At 43.6% G+C, this 18463-nt stretch overlaps 1 protein-coding gene across 1 annotated transcript in view; it reads right to left on the reverse strand.

The window, feature by feature from the left end:
- Positions 1-1019: 1019 nt before the first annotated feature.
- Positions 1020-18463, reverse strand: part of LOC308365592 (GTPase IMAP family member 8-like) — a gene marked incomplete at both ends in the record, with an annotated part of 28698 nt that continues 11254 nt past the window's right edge. The window contains 4 exons of the mRNA XM_080839058.1: positions 1020-1624; positions 3810-4412; positions 5442-5451; positions 5650-6212. Coding sequence (XP_080695184.1) covers positions 1020-1624; positions 3810-4412; positions 5442-5451; positions 5650-6212 — 1781 coding nt within the window. The remainder of the gene's footprint in view (positions 1625-3809; positions 4413-5441; positions 5452-5649; positions 6213-18463) is intronic.

Here is an 18463-nt window from a genome sequence, read left to right on the forward strand (position 1 = left end):
ATAGGGAGAACACGTTCAAAAGGAGTGGGGTAGTAACCAGTACCGTAACGGAAGACCTGTTCAATCTTAATTTGTTCTAAAAGCCTGTGCCATTAGTTTATACTTTAGTAGCTGTACCCCAACTCTGCTCTGTCTTTAAAACATGATTCTGACCATATACAGTCCATCACTATTTAGATATCATGCTGTAAGATGAAGTACAGTCTTTTCCCTTCAGTTACATGTTTTAAGATTCATCAAACCGTGATTCGACTTGATCTTTGATTTTTTTTCCATTCAAAACAGACCCAAAGACCATGGCCACAAAGCCACAGACCAGGGTCAAGAAGGTTTTTCCCAGAAGGCAAACAACAGATTTTAAAATATTTCCCTCTGACATTCAGGCCCAATAACAGACAACATTTTAACTATTGATGTTGGTCTCAGTCAAGATATTAGGTGATCTCTAAATAACTACAAAACACTCATAAAAGTTCACAACACCACATTAAACTAACTGACATACACAAATATCTGTACACAGGTACCATACCATGTAATCTGTCTAGCCACATGAGAATGAGTAAAAAAAATGCCCATTATATTGCTGACCTAGAAATAACCTACCCCCACAAATATCTGTTTAAAAAAGTACCTGTTTACTGTCCTTGGATAAACCGCTCAAAAACATTGTCTGAAATGTTTGCTTACTGTTTGGAGGAAGAAGATTAAAGCTGCTTGCTTTCTTTAAATGAGATGTCAGTCGTTCCTCTGGTCCTGTCTGTGATCTGAAGGAGCTGTGTGCAGATCTACTGGGAGACCAGGAGTCCATGAGGGAGTCTGCAGTCACTGACAGGGAGAAGAAATAATCAGAACTAAGAAATGAATGAACATGAATTATACATGTAAACAAGAATGTGTTAAATATAATAAGGTTGTATAGAGCTAAATGAGCCCCTCAGGGGTGGTAGAAGATCATGTTGCCCCACACTTGGGTCTTGGCAAAAAGGTTTTAATGAGATAATGGTTGGTTGTCTGAGTTACTCACCAATATCATAATGATGTCCATTATTTTCTGCCACCAACTCTTCTATCTTCTCCATCAGCTGTGTAACCTGCATGTGATCTTCTCTCTTCTGATTTTTGAGGACATGATATCTGTTCCCACATTTCTCTACCAGCCACTGCAGACTCTCTCCTTCACTCTCAATGTGCTGCTCAATGGGTGTGTCTCCCAGCCAGTCTCCATAGGTGAACAGCAATATAGTGTGACTCCACACTCCCTCACTGAGAAGCTCCAGGTGTTCCTGCACTGATCTTCTCTCTGTCTGTGTTAATGCAGTATCAACACGTATGACCAGCAGCAGAGCGTGGGGTCCAGGAGGACACAGAGACACACTGAGCTCAATCTCATTTTTAGTCAGTTCAGGAGTTTCCTCTAACTGATGATTCAGCCACCATCCTGGAGCCTCCACCACAGTGACATGCCTCCCTGCTACTTGTCCCTGTCTCTTCACACACTGAGCTGTTCTCCCTACAGTATCAAACTTCTTTCTGCCCAGGATGGTGTTTCCTGATGAACTCTTCCCAGCTCTTCTGTATCCCAGCAGAACAATCCTCAACTCTGACAGATAATGAGCTTCACCTGACATGAATAAGCACAAGTCAGTCAGTGCCGGTTATAGTTCTCCTGAATAACTTTGAATCATATTCAGCTATTAGGCGTATTCAGTCACGTGACCAATATCCATGACAACAACCTTTGGCGGCCATGTTGGGGTCCATGTAAGGCATTGTTTTGCAGTGATTTATACCAGTGTTTTATACCGCTCTTTTCAAAAAGCTCTTCTTTTCTCTTCTCTTCAAGTCTATTTATTATTATCATTATTTATTTTTATCAAGTCTGTTTATCCTCAGTTTGAAACGGTTTATTCTCAGTTTGAAACGGTTTGCCTGCCTTGAGATTATGGTACTGTGCATCATTGTTGGCTGTGGGACTAGGACGGGTAAAGCCCACACACACCGCAAAAAGGTTAGGATGTTTCGTGTCCCTCGTGTGATAACTAACCAGGGGGAACATGTGGAGGGACTTACTTCTACTCGGCGCAGGCAATGGATTTCTGCCATAAGTAGAGCGGATCTGACAGCGGAGAAGTTGGAAAATGAACGTGTGTGTGGTAAACACTTGTGTCTGGACAGCCTAGCAAACAGTGGGAACAGTTTAGTGTCGACTGGGTACCTAGTGTCAACCTCGGGCACAGCAAAACCGAAGAGGTGGGGACATCTGCCGGTAGAGCTCAACGAGCCGAACGAACAGCTCGGCGCCGAAAACAGCGTGATGTTGTCAAGAAAATGACACGGACAACTTCACATCAACCAGATATTTTGTACGGTCAAGTTATTGTTTTGCACTGTCGTATTATATTGTTTTGCACTGTTGTATTGTTTGGTATTACGTTGTATATTTTGCCATGGGTGTTTTCTTGCAAATACAAATTGATTGGAGTTGCAGGGCTTTCGGAGGAGCTGAACTCATCTTCTTGGATTTTGTGGAGTCCAGAGATTTCAATTTGGATGACTTGTGACAGAGTGGGCAAAGCCACTTAGCAGGCACTGCATTGATCATCAAACACGACAGGTGGAATGTTCTGATAGGGCATGCCTGACTTGCGCTCTCCTGTGCTTTTTATGTTTTTGTTTATTTGTACGGTCAAGTTATTGTTTTGCACCTTCGTATTATATTGTTTTGCACTGTTGTATTGTTTGGTATTACGTTGTATATGTTGAGGAATATGTGTAGGCACAGTGACACTTGTGAGTCTATTGCACTCCTACAGAAACATATGTCGGTACAAGTAGCAGGCTGCAGATCAATGTCTCTCTTATGCGTAAACCATCTGCCAAGGATTTCTGGTAAAATGCAGTACCGCCAGAACTGAGATAGCTTTGGCACAACACTGTTCCAGTGCTCCAAATCTGGTCTTATCCTCTCTACAGTAATCTTGGAATTTCTGTAATCACTGACGGAACAAACAACAAAGTCGCAGTAGTTTTTGCCTGTAGAAAACAACTGTTGCTGTACTTGATAGTAGTACTTATGGTCCTTCTTCAGGACAAAACCGTTCTCATCCAATGACAAGCAACAAATATTATATGGGTAACAAACATTATATATATTATTATATTATATTATATTATTATATTATATATATAAGGGACTGTGAAGGCTGGGCAGGTTTTGAAGAACTGTCCTGTTTAGTGATCAAAGCCCCAATTCTCCCGGCTCTGTGTTTGAAAAATAAACCACCCTTTGCCTGGTCTCTTGTGTCCACCTCAATTACTTCCATGTCAGTGACAGATAATTGTATGTTAGTTTTTTATTAAAAAATGATTACTTGGCCCAAAAAAACTGATTCTGATTCTTCTGACATGGACCCCAAGATGGCCGCGATTGAGCCTGTGACGTCAGATGCATACGCCGGATAGAGGCAACATGATGTCAAATGCAAACTTAATCCACATAGTACATTATGTATTAAAATTATGTATGAAAAATGACTATTGTCAAATCAGTCAATTTTTTATTCAGGAGCAATAAATGCACTGATCATGTGTCTCCTATCTGCTGTGTTAAATGTCTGTAACTGTGTAAAGAAAGCTAATGTACAATCCATTGGAGACGAGCAACAAAAGGGAAGTTGTTGAATATGAGATTCTTAACTCACCCATCCGTGATCTGAGAGCATTTCTCTGTCTCTTCACCTTCATCATCCTCTCTTTCACGTTCTCTTCATCTCTCCTCTTCTTCTCCTCCAATATTTCTATTCTCTGTCTCTCCATCTCGTAATGGTGTCCTCTGTTTCCTGCCACCATCTCTTCTATGTTCTCCATCAGCTGTGTAACCTGCATGTGATCTTCTCTCTTCTGATTGTTGAGGACATTATATCTGTCCCCACATTTCTCTACCAGCCACTGCAGACTCTCTCCTTCACTCTCAATGTGTTGCTCAATGGGGGGGTTTACCAGCCAGTCTCGACAGGTGAACAGCACTATAGTGTGACTCCACACTCTCTCACTGAGAAGCTCCAGGTGTTCCTGCACTGATCTTCTCTCTGTCTCTGTGAACAAAATGTCCACACATATAACCAGCAGCAGAGCGTGGGGTCCAGGAGGACACAGAGACACACTGAGCTCAATCTCATTTTTAGTCAGTTCAGGAGTTTCCTCTAACTGATAATTACTCAACCATCCTGGAGCCTCCACCACAGTGACCTGCCTCCCTGCTACTTGTCCCTGTCTCTTCACACACTGAGCTATTCCCTCTGCAGTATCAAACCCCTTTCTGCCCAAGATGGTGTTTCCTGATGAACTCTTCCCAGCTCTTCTGTATCCCAGCAGCACAAGCCTCAACTCTGACAGATGAAGAGAATCCCCTGAGAATAAAAAGTACAATTCAGACAGAAAATGTTTTAGTTCTTCCAAATCAGATTTGATTACAAATATCAATGACAGTAGACCTTTTAAAATGTTTAATTCAGCACAACTGTTACGAGCAACAGGTCAATGTAACATCAGACCCCACAGAGTTTAGTGACTGAATTTAAATGTAGACGTTTGAGGATGAAGGGTAACCAAGGTAACAGAGTGTGGTGTCTACAACAAAGAGCAGAAAACAAAGGAAGGGCCTCATTCTTTCCTGCTGTGTTGTGAGCAGGTCTCCTGGCTCCCTAGAAAATACATGATGTGAGTTTACCCAATCCACTTTTCTTCCTACTCTGTCTGAACCCAAAATTAACATGATGCAAATAAGCTCCTGTCAACACCCGCACACATAAAACAAAAACAAGGGAGAGACACACACACACTCCACTTACAGGGAAAACACACACACACACACACACACACACACACACAAGAAAGAGACCACAGTGTGTGTAACGAATGAAAACTTGTTCTGCTTGTCTGTCAAAGTTAGAACTCCCAGTGATGAAGAGTCCTGTGACTCTTTTACCCTAAATGTTTGTGGAAAAATGGCAAACACACATTAAGTTGGGGATTGTGGCGCCCACCTATGCCCCTTTCAGGTTTCAGCCTTGCCAGTGCATGGGCAGAGACACTAAGTGCTTTATTGTCTTCACCTGTATTTAGGGTGGGGCTATAAAAGGTGTTTTCTCTCTCTCTCATGAGGCACTTTTCGGTTCTTGTAGGCACTATTTCGATATCCTCTCTCACACGGGCACTTTGACTTCTTTCTCAATCTGTCCCCCTTTCTATTTCTTTAGCTCTTACTTTCTTATTAATTTACCTAACAAACTGATGCCTTTATTCACCACATTCATGCACGACATTGAACATTACCTTTTCATAACCCTATTTTGATTCATTATTGATTTTGGTACAAATAAATTATTATTATTACATTTGAACTACTTTGTGTCGTGTCCTTTTTTATGTAATGGTACCCTTACGAGTCTGCCGTTACAGGGATCTTCAAGGACGGTTGTTTAATGAGCCACTTAACTCACCCATCAGTGATCCTGAAGATTCCCTCTTTAATTTCACCTTCATCATCCTCTCTTTCACTCTCTCTTCATCTTTCCTCCTCTTCTCCTCCATTATTTCTATTCTCTGTCTCTCCATCTCATAATGGTGTCCTCTGTTTCCTGCCACCATCTCTTCTATCTTCTCCATCAGCTGTGTAACCTGCATGTGATCTTCTCTCTTCTGATTGTTGAGGACATGATATCTGTTCCCACATTTCTCTACCAGCCACTGCAGACTCTCTCCTTCAATCTCAATGTGCTGCTCAATGGGTATGTCTCCCAGCCAGTCTCCATAGGTGAACAGCACTATAGTGTGACTCCACACTCTCTCACTGAGATGCTCCAGGTGATCCTGTAGGGATCTTCTGTGTGTCTCTGTGAATGGAGTGTCCGCACACATGACCAGCAGCAGAGCATGGGGTCCAGGAGGACACAGAGACACACTGAGCTCAATCTCATTTTTAGTCAGTTCAGGAGTTTCCTCTAAATGATACTTCCTCCACCATCCTGGAGCCTCCACTACAGTGACCTGCCTCCCTGCTACTTGTCCCTGTCTCTTCACACACTGAGCTATTCCCTCTGCAGTATCAAACTCCTCTCTGCCAAAGATGGTGTTTCCTGATGAACTCTTCCCAGCTCGTATGTGTCCCAGTAGCACAATCCTCAACTCTGACAGATGAAGAGAATCCCCTGAGAAGAAAAAGTACAATTCAGTCAGAAAATGTTTTAGTTCTTTCAAATCAGATTTGGTTACAAATATCAATGACAGCAGACCTTTTAAAATGTTTAATTCAGCACAACTGTTACGAGCAACAGGTCAATGTAACATCAGACCCCACAGAGTTTAGTGACTGAATTTAAATGTAGACGTTGGAGGATGAAGGGTAACCAAGGTAACAGAGTGTGGTGTCTACAACTACGAGCAGAAAACAAAGGAAGGGCCTCATTCTTTCTTGCTGTGAGATTGCCTGACTCCCTAGAAAATACATGATGTGAGTTTACCCAATCCACTTTTCTCCCTACTGTCTGAACCCAAAATTAACATGATGCAAATAAGCTCCTGCCAACACCCGCACACATAAAACCTCATATCGACCTACTAACTGAAGGCGTCATACATGCGCTGCACTCAACCCTTGACGCTGTTGCACCACTAAAAAAGAGAATAAGAAAACTGAAAAAACTGGCCCCATGGTACACTGATCAGACTCGTGCACTTAAACAAACCACACGAAAACTACAAAAAAAATGGTACTCCACCAAACTTGAGGTATTCCTCCTGGTATGGAAGGATAGTCTTCTAAGCTATAAACGAGTACTCTCTGAGGCGAAATCAGCTTACTATTCTTCATTGATTGATAGTAATAAAAACAACCCAAAGTTCCTATTTCATAAGGGAAGTGCATGTTTAAGTAATTTTGTGGGGATAGGGTCTAGTAGGCACGTCGATGATTTAGATGAGAGGATCAAGGAGTTTAGTTCAGCGAGGTCGGTGGGTGCGAAGAATTCAAGGAGAGCACCCGGTTGAGGGGCTGTTGCCATGGCGCATTTTGGAAGGGGTGTAGGGTCACAGAGGGGGAGGAGACTATGAATTTGTTCTCTTATTTTAAGGATTTTATTATTGAAAAAGGTCATCAAATCATTACCACTAAAGATTATGGGAACAGAATGTTCGATTGTGTTGTGTTTTTTTGTTAGCCTAGAAATAGTGTTAAGTGAGACATTACTCAATGTAATGAATAATTCACTAATTTCAAGATACGTCCCACAATCATTCAAAATAGCAGTGATAAAACCATCTCTCAAAAAACCTAACCTTGATTCCGATAATCTCGCTAACCATAGACCCATATCTTACCTCCCTTTCTTGTCAAAAATACTTGAAAACTAGTAGCTAAACAACTTACTTCCTTTCTACAACAAAACAAAATTGAAGAAACATTCCAAACTGGTTTTAGGGCCCACCACAGCACTGAAACAGCCTTAGTCATAGTCTTGAATGACCTACTAATCGCATCTGATCATGGGTGCACCTCAATACTAGTTCTCTTAGACCTTAGTGCTGCTTTCGACACTATAGATCATCATATCCTGTTACAGAGACTTGAACATCAGGTTGGCATCAAAGGCTGTGCCCTATCTTGGTTTAGATCTTACCTCTCTGATCGCCATCAATTTGTTCATGTCCATGAGAAGTCGTCAAATCACACAAGAGTAAGCTACGGTGTTCCACAAGGCTCTGTCCTTGGACCACTGCTTTTTTCCCTTTATATGCTACCCTTAGGTGCTGTTATAAGGAAACATGGCATTAACTTCCACTGCTATGCTGATGACACCCAACTCTACCTATCCATGAAACCTGATGAAATTGTTCATCTACCCAAGATAGAAGCTTGCCTCCATGATGTAAAATCTTGGATGGCTAACAACTTCCTGCTCCTCAACTATGATAAAACTGAGGTTATGCTTGTAGGCCCCGATCAACTGAGAACTACACTATCTACCCATCTACCCACACTCAATGGCTTCCCAACACCCAACACTAACATCAAAAACCTTGGTGGAACTATCAACCAAGACCTCCTACTTGACTCACACATAAAACAGATCTCAAAGGCATCATTTATTCATTTACGCAATATTGCCAAATTAGAAAGGTCCTATCCCTCCAAGATGCAGAAAAACGAATCCACGCATTTATTACTTCCCGCATCGATTACTGTAATGCTCTCCTGTCCGGATGCAGCATCAACACAATAAAGAGCCTCCAACTTATACAGAACGCTGCTGCTCGTACACTCACCAGAACTAAAAAATATGAACACATCTCACCGGTACTCGCCTCTTTGCATTGGCTCCCCGTCAAAAGTAGAATCGATTTCAAAGTACTCCTGCTAACATATAAAGCCCTAAACGACCTGGCTCCAAACCACCTCAAGGAATTAGTCGTCCCCTATTGCCCTTCAAGGCTGCTCCGTTCCCAGAGTGCAGGCCTCCTGGTAATTCCAAGAATATCAAAAACCACAATAGGAGGCAGAGCCTTTAGCTACAGAGCCCCCCTCCTCTGGAACAATCTCCCTGCCTCCATCCGAGATGCAGACACCGTACCTATATACAAATCAAAACTAAAGACATTCCTCTTTAGTGCATCCTATAGCCAAAAGTAAATGCGTTGACAAAACCATCACCTGCTGTGCCAGCCACCAAGACATATCCGAACACAAATAATGTTCTAATAAAAATAAAAAATAAAAAATAAAAATATGTGCGCATGTTGTACGGTGTAGGAAGGCCTTTACGGTTCCCGGGTACAGCATATGGCGCGTGTTGCGACTGTCACCAGACAAATGGGCACTGCTGCCCTGCAACCCTAACAAAGCTTACGACTAAAATCTCCGCATATACCAAACCAAACAAAATGCTCAATGCCAGCAAAACTAAAAATCTAAAGACATGCAATACCCCCCTCACCAACAAACCTGGGCTATAGACAGCGTATGCTGTACCGTGGCCAGGAGCCGACTCAATCACTCATTGTTGTGGAAAAAGAAAGGTGTGCTGATAGCTTCTTTTTGAGAGTGGCTTGGGCTGATTGACTCGTTGCTTCCTGTACAGCATATGGCGTGTGTTGCAACTGTCACCAGCCAAGTGGGCACTGCTGTATACCCTGCGACCCTAAAGCTTACGACTGATATCTCCATAAGTCCACTACCAAACTAAATGACAAATGCCAGCATTGCTAAACATATATTTTCCCTTTATCTTTCTCTCTCCCTCTCTCTCCTTCCATATCATATTGCTTATGCCTATAATAACACTGATAAAATAGCCATATTGCCTACTGTTAAATCTACTACCCAAATGTATCTCCCTATCTGTTTCTGAAATTGATGTCTACTAACATAAATGTTCTCTCTCCCTTATAGCAGGTTCCAATCACTGATGGAAGTGGAAATATTGCTCCTCACCCCCACCACTCCTCATCTACGCACATGGACAGCTGAACTCTACCCACTCACTTTCTTCCTTTTCTTTCCCTACTAATCTAGACTATCTCCGCCATGGGACGCTGCTGTAGTCTCTCCACCTGGTCTACCTGGCCATTGTGCATGCACTAAGGGGGTTTAGGCTCTGGGCTCTGTTAAGCGACTAGAGGCAATTGTATTGTTATGGTGCTATACAAATAAAATTGAATTGAATTGAATTGAATTGAATAAAACAAAAACAAGGGAGATACACACACACTCCACTTACAGGGAAAACACACACATACACACACACACACACACACACACACACACACACACAAGAAAGAGACCACAGTGTGTGTAACAAATTAAAACTTGTTCGGCTTGGGGATTGTGACGCCCACCTATGCCCCTTTCAGGTTTCAGCCCTGCCAGTGCACGGGCAGAGGCAGAACCTGAGCCTAATAGCTTTATTGTCTGCACCTGTATTAGGGTGGGGCTATAAAAGGTGTTTTCTCTCTCTCTCTCATTAGGCACTTTTCGGTTCTTGTAGGCACTATTTCGATATCCTCTCTCACACGGGCACTTTGACTTCTTTCTCAATCTGTCCCCCTTTCTATTTCTTTAGCTCTCACTTTCTTATTAATTTACTTAACAAACTGATGCCAGTATTCACCAATTCATGTACGACATTGAACATTACCTTTCATACCCCTATTTTGATTCATTATTGATTTTGGTACAAATAAATTCTTCTTATTATATTTGAACTACTTTGTGTCGTGTCCCTTATTATGTAATGGTACCCTTACGAGTCTGCCGTTACAGGGATCTTCAAGGATGGTTGTTTAATGGGCCACTTTACTCACCCATCAGTGATCTGGAAGATTCCCTCTTTATCTTCACCTTCATCATCCTCTCTTTCATTCTCTCTTCATCTCTCCTCCTCTTCTTCTCCAATAACTCTATTGTCTGTCTCTCCATCTCATAATGGTGTCCTCTGTTTCCTGCCACCATATCTTCTATCTTCTCCATCAGCTGTGTAACCTGCATGTGATCTTCTCTCTTGTGATTGTTGAGGACATGATATCTGTTCCCACATTTCTCTACCAGCCACTGCAGACTCTCTCCTTCACTCTCAATGTGCTGCTCAATGGGTATGTCTCCCAGCCAGTCTCCATAGGTGAACAGCACTAAAGTGTGACTCCACATTCTCTCACTGAGAAGCTCCAGGTGATCCTGTAGGGATCTTCTGTGTGTCTCTGTGAATGGAGTGTCCACACACATGACCAGCAGCAGAGCGTGGGGTCCAGGAGGACACAGAGACACACTGAGCTGAATCTCATTTTTAGTCAGTTCAGGAGTTTCCTCTAACTGAAGATACCGCCACCATCCTGGAGCCTCCACTACAGTGACCTGCCTCCCTGCTACTTGTCCCTGTCTCTCCACACACTGATCTGTTCTCCCTACAGTATCAAATTCCTCTCTGCCCAGGATGGTGTTTCCTGATGAACTCTTCCCAGCTCCTCTGTATCCCAGCAGCACAATCCTCAACTCTGACAGATGAAGAGTGTCATCACCTGTCAGGAAGTGTAAGTAGTACAAACAAGTCAGCAGCCAAATTAATATTTTCAATTCGTTCTCTGCTATTGCTTTTGAAGAAAATATTTAATATGTTTCTCACCAAGATGTGGATTGTAGGTAGGAGCAGCCATTTTCTTTCCCTCTCTAAACACAGTCAGTTCTTGTTATGTTTTTCCTGGAGTCACCAGCTCTGAGGTATGCATCACTTTCTAGGAGTCTGTGAGACCATCAGTTCAGTGTTATTAACAATGCCTCTGTCCTTCACCACAATAACCACTAACTGGATTGGATTAAACTTCAAATTTATAGCTGGACAAGTTGGCAGACAACTAAATTCTCCAAAAAACAATACAAAACAAAGAGTAGTATGTCGGATATCTAGGAATACAATTAAAATAACATGATTACATGAAGTCACTTTTGTCGTTTAAGTGCTGAAAGAAAATCTTAATTTGAAAGTAAATTGGTGTTTTTCTCTTATCTGCATAGATGGAAATAGTCTGACAAATGCTTTGTACACTTTAGATACATACAGATAATATAAATCAAACACACACATACACAATTACTGTATATTGTACATACTTTGAGCTGCTGTGATGAGGTTCATGTCCTCTTGTTCAGAGAGGACTCGGAGAAGCCTGCATGCACGCTCTTTTAACTGGGTAATGATTACTGACTTGTAGTCTTCTCCTGCTGCAGTCAGAGAGAAAGATAACAAGCTGCTATTGGGCCTCCCTTAGGGGACTGGTCGAGATGTGGAATTGAGTCAAATATACAATAGGCATTTATTAAAGTACCACACACAAATTCAGTTCAGTTCATTGAAAACAATCTCTTTTCTTCAACACTGAGAATAAATGATTTGTTGTTCATAATTTAAAGTATATAGTACTTTCACATTTTAATGTTTAAATCATGTCATCTTCTGAATAATGTGTTTTGCTCAAAGATTTAAAATGTGTTTCTCCTTACCTGACTCAGTCGCCTCTTCTGTACGAGTGAAAGCTAAAACAGAACAGACAGGTAGAGCTGGTTTGGGAGGAGCTGATATGTCTACCTCTGATTGGTTAATACTTGCTGTTTGTACAGGTCGCATTCCAACATGTTTTTATCGAGTCATACTGTAATAGCCTTTATGTCTCCCTCCATTAAACAAGGATTTAATCTTTCAGGCATTCAGGTCAGTAACTCAGTGTAGCCATTTTAAAGAATACCCACAACACAGCAGCTACTGAGTTTAGGATTCATGAGGATTGAGAGAGTTGATATTTAGTCTGTCCTTAAAACATCTGAAGTGAGATGTGGAATCGGGTCAATGACAAAGCCTTGTTTATTAAGGAACCACACACAAGTTCAGTTTCACAAACAATCCTGTTTCGTCAAGACTGAGACGGAAATCTTTTGTGTTGTAATTTAAAGTCAAGATAAGTATTTTCTCATTTCAATGGTTATATAATGTCATTTTCTGAATAACGCGTTTTCAGTAGTTCACATGTATAAACATTCTACTCATTAAAGATTAAGAATGTGTTTTCCATTACCTGACTCAGTCGCCTCTTCTGTACGAGTGAGAGTTAAAACAGAACAGACAGGTTTGGGAGGAGCTGATATGTCTACCTCTGATTGGTTAATACCTGCTGTTTTTACAGGTCACATTCCAACGTGGGTGTATCGAGACATACTGTAATAGCCATTATGTCTCCCTCCATTAAACAAGGATTTAATCTTTCAGTCATTCAGGTCAGTTACTCAGTGCAGCCATTTTAAATGACACCAACAACACAGCAGCTACTGAGATTAGGATTCATGAGAATTGAGAGAGTTGATATTCCTGTGAGGAGTGACTGTTATTCTGATGTGTCACATGACTGTAAAAGGACTGTTTGATTGGCTCAGCACTTTGTCCATCCTCTCCTTCATACGACTGCGATCAGGAATGCAGTCTGTCCAGAACACACTGCCCCTGCACACAGACTACTATCTGAGGTGATATCAGAGAAGCCTTTCCAGCACCTCCCCCCACACTGATACCTGTGCCATGGCACTCAACAGCACCTCCCTCCACACTGACACCTGTGCCATGGGACTCAACAGCACCTCCCTCCACCCTGACACCTGTGCCATGGGACTCAACAGCACCTCCTCCCCACACTGACACCTGTGCCATGGGACTCAACAGCACCTCCTCCTCCCATACTGACACCTGTGCCATGGGACTCAACAGCACCTCCCTCCACACTGGCACCTGTGCCATGGGACTCAACAGCACCTCCCTCCACACTGGCACCTGTGCCATGGGACTCAACAGCACCTCCCTCCACCCTGACACCTGTGCCATGGGACTCAACAGCACCTCCCTCCACACTGACACCTGTGCCATGGGACTCAACAGCACCTCCCTCCACACTGGCACCTGTGCCATGGGACTCAACAGCACCTCCCTCCACACTGGCACCTGTGCCATGGGACTCAACAGCACCTCCCTCCACCCTGACACCTGTGCCATGGGACTCAACAGCACCTCCCTCCACCCTGACACCTGTGCCATGGGACTCAACAGCACCTCCCTCCACCCTGACACCTGTGCCATGGGACTCAACAGCACCTCCCTCCACCCTGACACCTGTGCCATGGGACTCAACAGCACCTCCCTCCACCCTGACACCTGTGCCATGGGACTCAACAGCACCTCCCTCCACCCTGACACCTGTGCCATGGGACTCAACAGCACCTCCTCCACACTGACACCTGTGCCATGGGACTCAACAGCACCTCCCTCCACCCTGACACCTGTGCCATGGGACTCAACAGCACCTCCCATGGGACTCAACAGCACCTCCCCCCACACTGACACCTGTGCCATGGCACCTCCCCCCACACTGACACTTGTGCCATGGGACTCAACAGCACCTCCCCCACACTGACACCTGTGCCATGGGACTCAACAGCACCTCCCTCCACACTGACACCTGTGCCATGGGACTCAACAGCACCTCCCTCCACACTGACACCTGTGCCATGGGACTCAACAGCACCTCCCTCCACCCTGACACCTGTGCCATGGGACTCAACAGCACCTCCCTCCACCCTGACACCTGTGCCATGGGACTCAACAGCACCTCCCTCCACCCTGACACCTGTGCCATGGGACTCAACAGCACCTCCCTCCACCCTGACACCTGTGCCATGGGACTCAACAGCACCTCCCTCCACCCTGACACCTGTGCCATGGGACTCAACAGCACCTCCTCCACACTGACACCTGTGCCATGGGACTCAACAGCACCTCCCTCCACCCTGACACCTGTGCCATGGGACTCAACAGCACCTCCCATGGGACTCAACAGCACCTCCCCCCACACTGACACCTGTGCCATGGCACCTCCCCCCACACTGACACTTGTGCCATGGGACTCAACAGCACCTCCCCCACACTGACACCTGTGCCATGGGACTCAACAGCACCTCCCTCCACACTGACACCTGTGCCATGGGACTCAACAGCACCTCCCTCCACACTGACACCTGTGCCATGGGACTCAACAGCACCTCCCTCCACACTGACACCTGTGCCATGGGACTCAACAGCACCTCCCTCCACACTGACACCTGTGCCATGGGACTCAACAGCACCTCCCTCCACACTGACACCTGTGCCATGGGACTCAACAGCACCTCCCCCACACTGACACCTGTGCCATGGGACTCAACAGCACCTCCTCTACACTGACACCTGTGCCATGGGACTCAACAGCACCTCCCTCCACACTGACACCTGTGCCATGGGACTCAACAGCACCTCCCTCCACCCTGACACATGTGCCATGGGACTCAACAGCACCTCCTCCACACTGACACCTGTGCCATGGAACTCAACAGCACCTCCTCCACACTGACACTTGTGCCATGGGACTCAACAGCACCTCCCTCCACACTGACACAGTGTACACACAAGTACATGACACTCTCCTGACTAACATCTTGTGCTAAAATGTTTTGAGAGATTTGCCATGCGACTGGAAATGTGTGTCTTGATAGTAAATGTAGGGTGTAAATGGAGTGCTAGGGTCCTCTTGTGGCGGAGGTGGAGGTGGAGGAGACAGTGAGAGAGAGAGATAGAGAGAGAGAGAGAGAGAGAGAGAGAGAGAGGTTTTACTCAGGGATGAAAAATAAGTTACTCATCAGCTGAGATAAAAAAAGATGCTTGTTTTTGTCATTGCTAAAGGAGAACTATATATATTTTTTTCAAAATCTGTTTCTGCTTGTGACTTAAGAATTATTAACACATAATGAGAATATGTTATCTATAACATCCTTCACATAAGTGTATTATTGATTCTATTCAGAGCCGGTTCAGACCTCCATGGGGCCCTAGGCAAAATTCTGCCAAGGGGCCCTCCTAACTGAACCCCCAACATTTTCAACCGTCGCACCTGACACCCAGTGCTTCCACTCATCCCCCCTTTAAATATATTGCACTTGTGTTGGAATTAAAACCATTTTATTTAGCAGATCCATATTGTCCATTTTCTGTTGAAGTGGTTGCTAGGCAAACAAATTGAGTCGTGAGAAGACTTGAGCTTAACAAAACGACATGTTTTCGATTTACAATGACCGTGTCTTTATAAAATGAAAGGAGAGTAAAATGCCATAATAAACAACGTACTAACCTCGAAACATCAAACCAATACTTCAAGCAACAGTTTGATATTTCTCGGTATGATCTCACTCTATTAATAAGTGTTTATTATTTAGCACCATTGTCATAATATTTCACGAGTTTTATTTATTCACCAAGAATAAATCGTTTCTGCGTCTATATTTGCCTGTGGGCTATCCAAGCAAACAAACTTCAATCTTAGTCAATATGTATCCATTACTTTCCATTTTGTTAAGTGCAGTTGTAACTATACAAGGCTACAACTAAAATTATAGAAGCTAGCAAGACGCACACAGAGACCGGGGATCCCCAAGGGCTCACCGCCCTGTTGATGTAGGTCTAACACGGACTGTCCCTCCCTCTCTCCCACCAGGAGAGGAGAGTTAAAGGCTTTACCTGACTGCTGTTCCCGCAGTTCATTTTCAAGTTCCTTCCTCTTCCTTTTTTCATTCCCCGAGGGATAGCTCCGCTTCATCTTTCTACACTGATGATGCAATGATGCGCATGGCTATCTGACGTCCGCGACGGACAGTTACATCGTCATGTTTTTTTTTTCCCCCACGGGGCCTTTATTATAAATAATACATTTGCGGGGCCCTACGCAACGTGCGTAGTGTGCATATTGAAAAAAACTGTACTGATTCTATTTATGATGAAGGGTACCGTCATAACCATATAGCACATACTTAATATTCTTTAAAATCACACAATTTAATTGCACACAATTATTCTTTTAAGTCATTCCACAGCAGAGGAAATCCAGTAGGACTAAGATCTGTCCCTAGAAAATCCAGTAGGACTAAGATCTGTACCCAGAAGATCAAGTAGGACATAAATATCTACCCAGGAATCCAGTAGAACTGAATTATTTTACATTAAATATAAAATTTTGAATTGCTACGTAAAGCTGTGAAGAGATTTCTTAACAGAACAGCCTTCTGTAGCAAAGTCTGTCTCTGTTGCAGGAAATAATGTAGATAATATATGATCCAACCACCTTAGCTCATTATTCATTATTAAACATCATGTAGTTACCTGTAGTGGTCAGAGGGGGGAGCACTTGAGTGATGTTGCTGTGGAAGCACAAGGCAGCAGGAGAAAGATGTCAAGAGGAAATACTTGAAAGAGTAAAGGAGGGGAAATGCTAAATTATTCATTTAAATGTTAGTTTTAAAGTATTTGTTAAGACCAAACACCTCATGTGGTCCTATCTGTTGTATCTTAACTCTTTAGGCAGGCTGTGTGTTTCTCAAGCTTCAGGGAAATGCTTGAAGGATGTGATCTTCTCTCCTCTGGTTGTTGAGGACATGATATCTGTCCCCACATTTCTGAGCGCTGCAGTGGACCTGGATTGCTGCTGCTCTACTGTGCTGTAGTCCGTATCTCCTTTGCTGCCCACAAACTTTAGTGTCTGAGTATCAGCTCCACTACCCCACACACCAGAATGGGCTTCAGTGTCTGAGTATCAGCTCCACTACCCCACACATCAGACTGGGCTTCAGTGTCTGAGTATCAGCTCCACTACCCCACACATCACACTGGGCTTCAGTGTTTGAGTATCAGCTCCACTACACCCCACATCAGACTTTCTTTCATCAGCAGAGTTTCTGTGCAGCTCTCAGAGACCGCATTCACCACTTCAGCCATTAAATCTGCTTAAACAACATGAAACCAGACGTCCTCTTTTAACCATACATGTCCTCTTTTCGAGGCCTAAAAAATGCGTCTGGCAGGGATTCCAAAACCGTTCGGGATGTTGCCTTGTCGGACATTTGTGTTTCTCTGGGTCTTTCACAAACAAGTTATTGGAACGTCTGGAAAGGGTATCTCCCTTACATTCCACCTTCTTGAGCGAGCTCTGACTGTAGAGAGAACTGTCAATAGTGGATAGCCTTGTCAGTGCTCGCAGATGTACGATAATTATCCTCTAAATACAATCATTCTGAGCATTTGGTAAATTTAGTCGTGAGGGAGAGGGCGGGGTCATCTGCATGTCAGCATTTGAAAAAGCTGTCAAAACTTTGTTGCGGGGGAGGGGGCGGGGTCCAGTATGGTTTATAATGAGGTTATAAATAAGGTAAACCCTTTATAGGTCATTAATAAGCCATTATAAATTAGCTATAACACAGTTTTCCAACATCAATGCAGGTTCACTATTTGGGAAGATCCCCATCTTGGCAACCCACTGTCTACCCCTTAACTGGCTATACTAGCCCATTGCACACTCCCTACCATTCTTGTATCTGTTACTAACAGACCTGTAGAGATTTTTTTCTTTCTAATTTGCATTACATGGGATGCACACTGTGACCGGACACTCGCATGGCGACCGCCACGGCAGTATTACACTGCCTGCATGTTCGGTTTATTTAGAAAAGTCTCACATCAATTCAATATTACATATCGCTTGTCTTACCATTGTTCTGTTTCCGTCTTCTGTTTGTTTTGATCGAAATTGTACAGCGCAAATACGCTGGTTTAAAAAGACATTTCACTTCCGGGTTAACCGGAAGTGAACCCGAATTCTGTTAATAACTATTAAGGCTGTTTTATAAGTTGTTGGGTATACCACAAGTAGCAAATGTGTTATTAATAATTATTGTGCATTTTTCCAGTCCTATGGAATTGAGTTTGTAAGCTGTTTAAGCTCCTTAGTTTTAAGTGCCTGAGACACCCCAGTATACTGTAATGTTTTGGTTTGGGCCAATTGTAGGGGCTTGCTTAGG

The sequence above is a fragment of the Sprattus sprattus genome (genome assembly GCF_963457725.1).
Source record: "Sprattus sprattus genome assembly, chromosome: 5".
Classification (NCBI taxonomy): Eukaryota; Metazoa; Chordata; class Actinopteri; order Clupeiformes; family Clupeidae; genus Sprattus; species Sprattus sprattus.